General features: G+C 35.7%; 1 protein-coding gene across 1 annotated transcript; it reads right to left on the reverse strand.

The window, feature by feature from the left end:
* Nucleotides 1–6,939: 6,939 nt before the first annotated feature.
* LOC136245417 (protein NLRC5-like) lies at nt 6,940–12,626 on the reverse strand. Its single transcript, XM_066036939.1, has 4 exons — nt 12,548–12,626; nt 10,947–11,001; nt 9,871–10,203; nt 6,940–9,400 (listed from the first exon to the last, which is right to left on the reverse strand). Exons 2-4 carry the CDS (start codon nt 10,987–10,989, stop codon nt 7,086–7,088), a joined length of 2,691 nt encoding a protein of 896 aa, XP_065893011.1. The 5' UTR covers nt 10,990–11,001; nt 12,548–12,626; the 3' UTR covers nt 6,940–7,085.
* Between the last annotated feature and the right edge of the window lie 1,008 nt (nt 12,627–13,634).

Below are 13,634 nucleotides of genomic sequence, written 5' to 3' on the forward strand. Positions count from 1 at the left end.
GGGATAGCTAGAAATTTTGAATAGGTAAGGCAGACTTTGAATATAATTTATTATGTATGAACTCTGGTGCATGGGCAATACTATGAGAGTAACTGCAAGGAAAGTGCACTGGTACTGAAATCAGTAATATAATTATGTAATTCATTAACTGTGGCTCAGGTCTTGACTCTAGCTGAGAAGTATGAGCTCTGGTGCTGATCACACTTTGCTTCGTGAAAACAACAGTTCATAACAACAACAACAACAGTTCACACTTTTAGAATTTTTTAAACAGGTCATTTTTGTGTGTGCATGTGTGTGTGAAAATGCATTAATTGTCAACCATACAATGTCGACCACACAATGACCATACACTATTTAGAAACCTCATGCAGAATATGTGGGCTTGGCTATATTATACCTCAGCCTACAGCCTCAGTAATGAAGTTTGTGGGTAGCCTTACCCACATTGTCATTGCCGGGGTCTCAAAATCATATATAGTGTAAAAGCATTGTTGATTATGTACAGTAGTACATAATAGAAGGGAGCTAAGTTCCCTCTACCAGCTATCTATCCCACAACCAAAATGTGCCAAAATAGCTACTATTCTATAGGGTGACTTTAATAATCTAGGTTTTTTTTTTAATTATGACAATCTGAAAATATTTGGTTGCATGCTATGGATGAACTATACAGTAAGTTGAACTAAACATCGTATATGTTATAAACTTAGGCTTTCATTGTAAGTTTTTAACTTGTGTAATGGAACTGCCAAAAAGCAGTGATTTTCTCAGCTTAATCACCAATATTTTCTGGTGAGGCAACTCACCTGACTATACATTGTATATAGCTATACCCCTAGCTGGACACTGAAACTCAGATATTACTGTGGATGCCGTTGTCTTGTAACCAACCATTGGTTAGTTATATGGCACCAATTCTCTATATCATATTGGTAGTCCAGAGACTGAGTGACTTCCTTTAACAATAATGCAGCAGGTTGATGATTACCTTACAAGCAATCAGTCACAAAAAAAAAACGGGACAAGCATATCACATATCAATCCTTCTGTGCTCACACGTATACATACTATATAGCCACTTCTGCAGCAAGATGCAACATGCATGAGCAGCAATTTGTAGTAGTACCCTTTGCACTTGCCAGTACATGTCCTATTATATTTGTGTGTGGTTCAACTACGTCCATATTGCCATTAGGGCTGCTGGACATTATATTAATATTCTGTGCAAACAGCCATGCATGTGTGTGTTGTCACTGTGAACTAATTGCCATAGAGGACTGCAATAGATCTCTACACATGTGATCCATGAGCTAAGATAAAAGTGAGATATACCCATACAGGCTATTTACATTAGATACATCACTTTGTGTAACTTCTTGCATACAATATATGATGGGCAGCACTATACCAATGAGCCATAATCTGGATCCGCAATGGCAGGAGTCATTAATATGTGGCCATGATTCCCCAGCCATAGAAACATACATTTATGAGGTTATATGATTATGAACATCATGCAACATCATGGATACACTAATATAAATCATTTTATAATCTTAAAAGTGTTTAACTAGATTTCATTCTCAGTGTAGTTGTTATACCTGCAGCTTGCAATTGTGAGTATAGTTTCATGCATGGTATTCAAAGTAGCTAATGATAACATAATACAATATTTCAGAAAATTTACGTCATATGTGGTTTAATTATTATTGTGCATATACTTGCTAAATTTGACTAAATGAATAGTTGACATGCTTGTTAATATAACTTATAATTCTATCATGGTACCAAAGGGGGAATCAAATAAGGCAGTTACACAATGAAAAGCTTGCACTATTTTGTGCACTCTTATTTACCCATTCACAGAAGAAAATATGAAGACTGGGCTGCATACCATTCAGCAAAAAATGAAGTGAATATACAGCTAGTATACTGGCACTCTATAGACAGTTCTGGAAGCCAAACACAAAAACTCAGTCATATACTTGTAAATGGCCTGATCCTAAGGGGCTGAAAGCAGTTCAGTCTGTGCATACCTGAGAGATTACATCTGAACTGAATAACAACAGTCTCATTACTACTATATCCCAGTGATCTCTGTTACTTTGCCATGACAAACCCTTCTATTTGTTAACACTTAATTGAACAAACTGCATTTTTTTCATTGGGTTAACATCTGATAGATAATCATACAACTTACATACGCATAGGTACTTTCTTACATTGCACCAGTACCCAAACCACTTTTACTATTGGATTGAGCATGTAAACAGATGCACAATAGTGATTATTTATAATGTACGTATTAGCCTCTATATACCACTTTAGCATGGGAGTTCAAAGGCGCCGCTCGGGGTTTAACTCAGTGACCCCGGGCAATATCACTGGGAAAGCAGTTTGCCAATGACTTTGATACCCAGCCAGTTCAAAGAAATGATGCGCTTTGACTCGTCACAGTTATATTGAGCTTTGTATTGTGGGACTCATTTTTGTAGTGGTTGCTAAGCCAGGTATATTTGCTAAGATAGACTAGTTGGTTGTTACCAAAGTACAATGAAGGCACAATACTGAATTGCTTGGACGATCGTGGATGTGTATTTCTACCCACCACGTATCAGCCTTTGAACAGACCACTGAACAGCAAAGCTGCTACTGCTATGTTAAATAGGTTACTAACTTACAGTCCTGTGCAGGTCGCTGAGGCCCATATTTAAGATCACTTGTATGTACTGTTTTATCTTATGTCATTAATTGAAAAAAAAACTTACAGTCCTAAGCACTTAACTTAGGTTAGATGACTTAACTTTAATAGTACCAAAATGATAACAATATAAACTCCATCCCACAATCGCAAGTTTTCTAACATCGTGTGTTGAAGCAGGTTACGCTTCATGCCCGTGGGCACCCCTGAACGTATATATTGATATAAGATAGTAGAGGGTGTTAAAGCGCCCTCTACTATCCAAAGAATGATTTCTCACCCCAAAGTTAGGGTTTGGGTTTGGGTTCAGTATAAATCCAGTTAGGGGTATAGGGTTTGGATTCAGCCATATTCTTGGGTCCGACAGCTGGCAGCGGTGATACAGTGGTTATGGCTCTGATGCATTATGAAACGTCCCAGAATTGAGCTCAGAATTTTCACATTTTATTTTTTAGTTTTTTACAAGTTTTAAGTTAAAGTCACAAAAGGCATCAAGCATTGTGAAATTAGTGCTACCCGTTGAAGCATAGTAACTAGGCACCAGCCTATTATGCTTTTAATTTTACCTATTACGCTATGCTGCAGTGCTCAAATTTTTTTGCCTACGTATTATGCTCATAATTATGCTCACTTTTTTTTGCCACAGTTCCCATGTTTTGTTACTTTCTAATGGATAATGATAAATTTAGGCTTATGAACAACTGGTTAAATGTAAAAGTACTCATTGTGCATTAAGAATTTGGCTACATTGTAAACTATAATAACAGTAATATCAAATAACTACTTAATGCCATATCAGTGGCTTCGACTGTTCTATTATTGTAAGTCAGCCTTTTCCAGTTTTCTGTGGCATGCATTTTTGCTTACTGTATGACAATTATTCTGCCTATTATGCTAGGAGTATGCTTGATGCTTTCAGACACCTATTATGCTCAAAATTATGCCAGCATAATAGGCTGGAGCCTAATAGTAACGTACAAGTATTTCAAAAAATTTGAAATTTTCAACTAGAGAAGGGACCATAGCACATCAATAAAAAGTACTGAAACAAACTGGAGTAGTGCACGATATTAAATCATAGTAAAACAATAAGAAGTGTTATATCCCTATTGTGCTCCAAGATACCATAATGGAAATGCACAGTAGGTATATAGCTAAAACTTCTTATTGTTTTACTGTGATTTAATATCGTGCACTACTCCAGCTTGTTTCAGTACATTTTATTGATGTGCTATGGTCCCTACTCTAGTTGAAAATTCCAAATTTTTTTTGAAACACTTGTTTGTTAACTTTTTTTGTAAACAATATTATTATGATTGGTGAACCCACACATACTGCATTTGAAATGGCAACGTGCCCCAGCTATATTGTCTGAAAAGTGAAGTATCCATTATGCTTCATTGTCAGCTATGTTCAACCCGTTACACAGCAGTACGAATCAAAAACTGTTTGAAAAGCACCTCTGCAATTGAAGTAGCCACTATGAAAAATATGAACGATTTCTGTTTCAAAGGGAAGCCATCACATGCTACCACCATATCGATATTTTTCACCGTCAGCAAAGATGAATGGGACACAAAGGAGGACACTGGTAAGTCCATGAAGAATGCATGTACATACTGCAGTATGCCAAAGGCACCTGTCGGGCTGAAGTGACATCGAACAGTGAAAAAATCAAGCCCATAGCCTTAGCCGTTATCAAGTTACGCTTGTCTAGAGGCATCAGGCAGTCAGTAGAAAATTCCGTTAAATAAAATTTTTTAACAATTCCATAGCAACTTGTTGAAAGTGTTTCTGGTTGATCTGAAAGCTTGTTTGGGCTTAGTTTTACCTAACCAATACTGCCTCATCATCATCTAGGAAAATTGAGCCTTTTTTGGGTGATGTTATTTTGTGGGCCACACCTACTCCTTTGTGGTCCCTACTATACACTACTATTGTAGTGCGTCTTAACTATTAAATAATTTACCTGATAAATGTAATAAAGTCTTGGAGAACTGTATGATGGTATATCAGTCTGAGTCATTGTTTATATGAACAATAATATTACAGAGCTACGGTGAATTACAACAATTAGCACATAAAATGTTACAAGAGTATTTGGGATTGAACCATATAGATAGTATATCTGTGACATGAGAAAGATGCATGATATTGCTGCCTGCATGGAGGAAATTAAGCTGTGAACATAATACTACAAATCTTAACAAAATTAATTGCGCACTTATTGTTCAACAAAATCTAAAAGGTGACAAATGTTACCAGATAGCTTTTTCTTGCTGATGCACAGAAAAAACTGGCTGGCTCGTAAGACTATCATAGAGCCAGACACGCAAAAGTTAAAATTTATAGACACTTAATGTTACTGTGTAACAGTCTCATATTAGCACCTGGAATGTTTAGATTCCAATTTTGCAGAACACGTTTCACTATTTAATAACTTAACATGTAATATCCATGCAAAAAAAAACAACAAACAGCCAAGCTGTATAAAAAGTGTGCAGGCTTCTGGGTGAAAAAGTTGTGGAATCAAAGGTGACAGCCATGAAATGGTAATGATAATAATGGCTTCAAAAAGCCTAGATAAAAAAATAAGTTAAAGGTGGTGACCATGAAATGGATGCAATAACATTGATAATAATGCACAAAAGGTATTATTAATTTATTATCATCAACATCAATCTAGCTACACAGCACTATATATTAACCGCATGATTTACTTATGGGTCATTGCCATAATTATTAACACTTGTACAAGCTGTATTGTAGTAGTATAATGGCCTCCTTCTAAATGTGTGTGTGTGTGTTTGTGCGTAGACTGTATGTTGACAACATATAATAATTTATCAAATGAGTATAATTATCATGATGAGAACTAACTAACCTGGTTGACACATAAATTTAATTAAAAGTGTGAACACATATATAACTGTTATGACCAAAGGACTACCATTAAACCATATTTATAAGATTACTATAGGCCTATATAGGGCTCTCTACAAAGTTGGGACAGTAACACATTTAGTCAGAATCTATCCAGGCATATCAATCTGTAAAGTTCAATCTGTAAAGTTAAATCTGTCCATGAATTTTAACAAATAAATCTTAGACGGTGCCCTCAGACTCCACACCATGTTAAATCCTTAGCATAATTTATTTTACCTATTTCAAGTCAATTCTTGTATATGTTTCCATTTTGTTGTCACCGCACACTAAGGACAAGTTAGACATAGTCTGATGTAAAGCTGACAGACATGTTTTAAAAGATTATTTTAGATACTCTAGTGTAGCCAACTAAACATGCTTCACCATCTAAAATTAATTAGGAAACTCTTTAACATAGACAGACTGAGGCATCCATGATTATGTTTTACAAAATCATCCTTTTCAGATTTGATCTACAACCAGAACTAGTTGTCATAGAGCTGAGATTCTTGATTATATCTGCAAGAATAAGTATGCTCTACCACTCTTTTTACCTACAGCCATTCAATGGAACTCCTTGCTAGAGAATGTAGTTAGATCATCTGACTTAAGTACTTTTATTTTATATGCGGGCCAAAGAAAGTAAAAATTCCTCCAACCCTAGGATTTGACCGACTATACATGCCACCAAAATTGTGTTAATACAGTGGAATTTCAACCCCTGGGGACCACCTGGTGTTTAGATAACTTGAAGAGTCCATAACTTTGAACTTGTGTATAATTTTATCTACTACTCACTAACTCTAATAGAACAGTCATTTATGGCAATCAAGAATTGCGATAACTGTAGTTCCACTAGCTGTATACCTCTTAAGTATTAGCTAGATTTGTAGGCATATAAATGTTGTTATATAGTTAGGGACAAAATAGTAAGAATTCTATTGAAGAATTCTCACTAAGGAATGATTCGGCTTTTATTTCAAAGTATTTAAGATGTTTGCATTGCGATCCTGTTACTCAAAAATTATTCTTTGCCTTGCTGTTGTTATCAGTATCTCTACTCTTTATACTATCTGTGATTCCTATTGGTATGGATGTAAACATAGCTACACTGTATATATGAATGTGCAAAATACGATTTTGTTGAAGAAAACAATTAATGTGTGTGCATACAGTAATATGCACTGAGCTTGTTGCACAACTACAGTGCATTGATATGCATAGCCTTAATATACTGCAAATCAATGTGTTGTATATGTGATATTTCATCCATATAGTATATTTTAATTTACCATGCTTAAATTGCTCAACATGCTACTCACCAGGTTTTTAAAATACATGCAGTGACAACAATGCAGATACAAATTTTGAAGACTGAACTGGTGTCACTTAAACTATTTATATATTAGTGCAACTAATAAACGAGACAGTGCATAATACACTCATTTATACACACCTACCAAAATGTGACATTGAATTTGACTTGACATTTAACAATCTCTCTTATTTGGTTGACTATTTCTACTAAAGGTATAATTGTGCTTCTTTCATCTTCTGTATATTCAGGAAGCACAAGCTCTTCAAGTGTGGTATTATGTTGTAACGCTTTGACAATAAGCTGACCAGATTTTACACTAATAGGGTTGCCACCCAAGTTTAATTTTGTTAGGGAAATGTTGTCTTTAAGAATGGCAGCTATAGTAGAACAAGCTGCATCAGAAATGTTATTCAATGTAATCCAAAGCACCTTCAATTTGTTACTTGTGGACAATGCAGTAAATAGTTTTATGGCACCAGCAGGAGATAACTTTGTATCTGACATGTGTAGCAGTTCTAACTCAGATGATGGATCACCCAACATACCATACAAATTTTCATCTTCTCCAACGATTTCATTTCCATCAATCCACAACACTTTAACTTTACAACTAACAACAATGTCACTGATCAAAGGCGATGAGGAAGAAGTGAGACCATTGCAGTCTAGCCATAGTTTTGTAATAGTAATACCAGCACCTACCAACCTGTGATGTAATATATGAATACCTTGATCTTGAATATAGCAGCGATAAAAGTTGATTCCTTCATCCCATTGCTTGTGTACTGAGTGAGTTAAGAAAAATGCAATACATTCTAGATTATTTAGAGATAATAATCTGCTGTCTGTAAGCTCAATTCTTTTATTTCTCCGATAGTCAAACGTTTTCGCTTCTTCAATGCAATGGCACATGTTCATGTCACCAGCTTCATAAAAACATTTTATAAGGAGAAAACACTTCAATTGATCAGTAAGGAACTTTTCAGAAATAACAATAGTGCTATCTCCTTCAGAAAGGAATTCTTTGAAAGAAGAATGTTGGCCATTTGTTAGTGCTACATAAAAGGTAAAAACATTGACAAGATGACTACTCCAGAATTTTTCTTTGAGCAGTTTCAACTCGTCAGCTGGTGGGAGTTGAGAAATATAATGAGCTGCCAAGAACTCTTGGATGGACAAGTGGGTGAAGTTAAAAGTTAATGTTGTTCCAGCAACACCAAAATGTTCTATTGCTTGCAGAAGTCCATAACTGTTAACTGCCTCTGGACTATTTACAATATCTGGACAAGCACTCTCAATCTCATCCTGGGTAAAAATCAGTTTGTGCTTGTGAAGAGACTCTAGTGAAAACTTTGATAGTTGTTTTAGTATTCTATTGCAGGGTGTGGGCAGATTATCAAGACTTGAAATGCTGTTTTTTAGAGAGAGACCTGATCTGATAAGGTTTCCATAAATAGTAAGAAAAATAAAATGCTCATACAACTCAGTAGAATTTTTGGGAAGAGTATTTCCATGGTTATAAAGAAAAACCAGTACAGCTATATTGAAAGGAATTAGACATAGTCTGTTTATACTCAAGTGACAATCAAGATAATTGGTAAGCTCTTGAATCTTCTTTGGTTGTCCCTTTAGTGCCTGTTGAATAAACCGTTTTCTATCTGCTTCAGTAAAGCCTAAAATATCTACTCTAACATCGGCTTGTTCTTGCAGGTATACTGAAGCATGAGGACGAGATGATACTACTATTCCACAATTGGGTAATACTTCACGGTTTAAAATGTCAGCTATTAAGCTGTTCTGGTGCAAGTGTCTTGGAAATTCATCATAGCCATCCAACAAGAATGCTAGATCTTTGCCATCATTGTGAAACAAGTAGTTGCTACATGCAGAAGTGATTGTTCTAGCATGTAAATGTCTTTTACAGAATGACAAAAGCAACTCTTCAATTGATGATAGCTGTTGGATGAAAGGATCACGTAGGCATACAAGCAAAACAAATTTGAATCTTTGCAACAGTTGCCTCTTGCCCCATTGGTATGCTATCTCTTTTAGCAAGAAAGACTTTCCTATTCCAGGGGCACCTTCAATCAAAATAAACTTTAAGCTGTTAATATTTTCTAATGAAGCCAAAATCTCTGAAACATCTTGAGTTATCTTGCTAGTGCTAACAGCATTCACTAGTGACTCATGATTTTCCAGTTTGTGACGTTTGGAAGGAGGTGGCTGATCACCGCCGACTGCAGAGAAAATTTCATTAATGTTATCTGATTGATAATATTCAGCTCTTTTAATCGCCAGCTGCATGGTTCGTTGGTTCTGGTGTTGAATAAGCACAAGAGGTATAAAATCCTTTGTCTGCTTTGGTGGCCAACAGTTCTTGTCAACCTTTTGCTTTATTTGAACACTCAAGGTTCTAACTCTATCAGATAAAAAGACAACTGAGTCATCATTCCCTACAGAAAACAGAAGATATCAATCAAATGGATAGTAAGTATTTCTACCCTACATAAAAGCTGCAAATATTAATGCCTGAAATGCTGGTGGATAAGTATAGAAGGTTGCATGAGTAAAGTCCCACTTGCCAGTAAAACAGTTTAACTGTAAACATGTTTGTAGTGTAGGGCTGAGAAGTTGCTATGTAATCTAATAACACATTCAGATACTTAAATAGCATCCAAACAGACGTTTTTCTCCTGATGAAAAAAACTGCACTACCCTGGAAAAATCTTGATCTAGTAACAACTGCTAAAAGCCTACCATTGACAGTTCTTTTATTTCTATGAAAAGTTTATGCTATAAAATATCACCCTCTGTACACTAGCTACTTCATCTCCATAATTATTATACATTGCAATATATTGTAACTGTTGTTTGGTAGGAATGTTTGATTATATGTTTAGGTACACCAAACTATTTCTATTACAAGCAATGACTCCATCAACTTCTACATCTCTTGAAGGGACAAGAGGAGTAGGGTGAAGTGTAGTGGTAGTAATGGTAGCAGTAGCGATCACTTGTACAGCAGGTGACTCAAGAGCTTCAACTAGTTTTCTCCAAGTTGCACTGATATCAATTTCCAGCCAAGTTTCCAACATTTTGTTACAACACCAAAAAGCGTTTGACGGAAAACTCCTTTCTATTCCATCAAGACGTCCCTTTGAAATGTCTAATAAGGTGCCAATGACTCTCCAATGTGCGGCATATTCAGGTGTGACATGGTTATACAAGTCTTTCAATTTTGGTGGAGCATCAAGAACTGTGAAAAAGATGAAGTTATTGAGGAAATACATTTAAACAAAAGACTGTATTTTTTTAAATAGTTAATACTCTGCAGTATGAATATCATATCATGTGGTAGTACTGTGTATTAGAGATCATGAACGTTTGCACTTTTTCACTAAAACTATTGACCAGAAAACTAGCCTCACAATATTTTTAATGGTGTCCTGGTAATATTGGTTAGGTATAACCAAGCTCCTTCAGTACAACCCAAAATGCTTCCAATAGGTTTCTACGAAATTTTAAAAGTTTTTATTTAGAGGAATTTTCTACTGACTGACTACTATGCAACTGCCAGTCTGATGCCTTCAGACAGACACAACTCAATACTGACAGCTATGGGCTTGAGTTTTCACTGTTTAGACGTCGCTTCAGCCCAACAGTTGCCTTTTGGCATACCACAGTACATACCATGCTTGTTTTGTGGACATACCTTTGTGCCCTTGTGCACGTCCTATATCGTTTTCAAGATGATTCATGTTAGCTAGCACATCTGTACCCATGATAGAATTAGGGATTAAATTCCTATCAGTATATTTGCAGGTGTAGTTGACCTCATGATACATATTATGATAGCATATAGTGGTTGAGGCACATGTCAAATTTGGAAAGTATACACAAGTCATGCACGTTCATGTAATAGTGTGTCATTGCACTGTGTTGTGTATTGTTTACTTTCTGTAAGATACTATCATTTATGTAACACATGAATATACATACTTTGATCAGACTGTCTGATGTTATTCCAAGTTAAGAGTGCCATCACATCTATTGTCTGTGAGGATATTCACATTTATAAATACTTTATACATTATATCTATACTGATCAGACATGCTTAAAGCTGGTATTGTTCTACCACCAATTGTGTGCGTAAAAGTTTGGCTAAGGATATGGCAAACAGTGTATAGACTTGTAATAAACAGCGAAAATGAAACAAAAACAGACTATAACTTACAGTTGCACATAATAGAACTATATAGTATATGAAAATGACAAATACAATCAGTAGGTAACTATAGATCATCATTTCTGGTTACACCACCTTCAGCTCTATATGTCATTAGATGTTATACATGTCAAGTAACACTGTGGGTGAGCCATGCATTGTAGCACAACATTTTGACATGTTCTAAACACTTAACAGTTCTCATCATGCATATAGTTATACTAAGGTGGATTGCAGCTTGGCTAGACAAAGCAACAAGTTGGTAAGATTATTTTATAGCACTCGAATATGTATAAGGTTAATTAGCAAAAATAACTTTAATTGGTGCAGAATCATTTGAAGGCAATTGATATAGTATCAATCACAGCAGCAAATTCATGATTGGTTAGTCAGATTATGTTTGCATTTTTGTATAAACCCTTACTGCCGCAATTAAAATATTAACATAATTAAGCTGCACATTCTTAGCAATAGACGTAATGTACCATAATAATATAAGTATCTGTGCTTATGTCTTTGAAATTCCATATTAAAGTTGTCTCGTGATAAATAGCTATAACAATTTAAAACTATGTTAATGTAATACTAAATTAAACTGCTACCTAACACCAAAGGTACTCTTCTGGTTTAATGTAGCTAGTTGATCATTAATGCTGCATGTATGATCATGACTAACGATCCACAAGGGGTTGTCACTCCAATATGCACTGTACTACGGTATGCAACCGCAGTCAAAACTAAATGTCAATGAACAAGGCTGAATTTTTCCAAAGAACAACGGTCAAACTATTTTCCCAGCATGATCAAATAAGTAGTGCATGAAACTATAGTGAAAATAAATGAAACCATTTGAAAGTCAACGGTAAAAATCGAAAATCAATCTTTGACCGCGGTTACAGATCGTAGTACAGGTGTCTACTGTAGTGACACCCCCCACCCCCCCGAATCCAGCTGGCTACAATAGACTGTAATTAGCTATAGCAATGTTCCAACTGCACAGCCTTTAGAAAGCAGCTATATATATAATACTTAGCTATAAGTTGTGTTTCCTCGTGTTTCTTATGACTGTAGTTACAGAGATAAGTTTTCATAGCTATTCTTTATCATATGACTAAGTTATTTCTTGCTTTGTCCCTGCTTAAATATGTATCTGTAGATACGTAACTATACCTCGAGATCATACTTTCAGTACTGGACACTGTATAGGCTATATATATACGCGTACATAGTCATAGGTCACTGAGATCACTTTAAAAAAAAGTTTACTTGCTCAACTTGCCGCTGATTCAGGATGCGATTTGAAAATCTCCTAGTTGTTCGAGTAGTTGTATCTGTTCTTCTAGACTATCACGATAAACGTGGCCCATTAGGTACCTGCTTGTCACCAGAGCACAGTAGTCTCGTGTGGCCAGCCCGGGCCAGACTGCCCCCTCCTGGGCCTTTTCCCTTCGGAGTGGCGCTTATCGATTAGAAATTATAAGCGCCCCCTTTCAGTCTGACATCCTAATCTATACCATCATAGATAATAGACACTGTCTATTATCTATGATACCTATTCACATGACAATTCAACAATAATAGTAGTGTGGGTGCATCTAAATCACTGTTTTAGTCATTGCTCTAGCCATGAAAAATGTTTAGCTAGCTAATTGGTGACTCTGCGATTATTAAATTGTTCCATGCATAACTAGGAGCCATTTTAGCAATCATATAGCTAATTTTATGCAACCAATGCAATTTGGATGTACGGGTGTATCACTCAGTTGTGATCGAGTCAAAATACCTGACTTGATGATGATTATAGCTCAGCTAATAGCTAGATCTTATCTGATACTCAACACACAATTTCTGCCAATCTCATCTAGTGATCATCATCATAAAGAGCTCACTTATGTTTGCCATCATTGCAATGTTCCCACACTCATTGTTTAAAGGCAGTTTTAGATGTGTAAGGTAGAAATTCTGAGGTATCCAGCCTTTCCAGTTGTTATAGCATTGTAGGTTTCCTTAAATTTCACTGTTGTAACTGTAAAGGAAAGTATTTCAGCCTATACATCATACATTTTTGTATATAGCAGGTGAAATTATCGACAAATATTATTTAGTTAAACACCATTGTTGTTACCTACCTCAATGTTCTGTAACTGACTGCTCTATTAGAGTATGTAAAACTTAGTGTTACGAATAAAATCTGGTTAATCCCTTTGCTTTTAATTGCACCTAATACCTCTGTAGCAGTGTAGCTAAATACCTAATAAGTGTGTAGAATTTGCTTCAGCATCTCCTATATCCATCCCCGTCAAGTTACAGCCTTGTTGGAAATCTTCATCAGCCATTGGTTGTGCTCTATATCTACCACAGCCAGTATAGCTGTCTTGTAACAGATTATTGTTTTTCCAGTAAACTAATTAGAACTGTTTAATTTCTGCTGACAGTTTATTTATTTATTAAGGCTTTACAG

This window comes from Dysidea avara, chromosome 15 (genome assembly GCF_963678975.1).
Source record: "Dysidea avara chromosome 15, odDysAvar1.4, whole genome shotgun sequence".
In the NCBI taxonomy this organism is placed as follows: Eukaryota; Metazoa; Porifera; class Demospongiae; order Dictyoceratida; family Dysideidae; genus Dysidea; species Dysidea avara.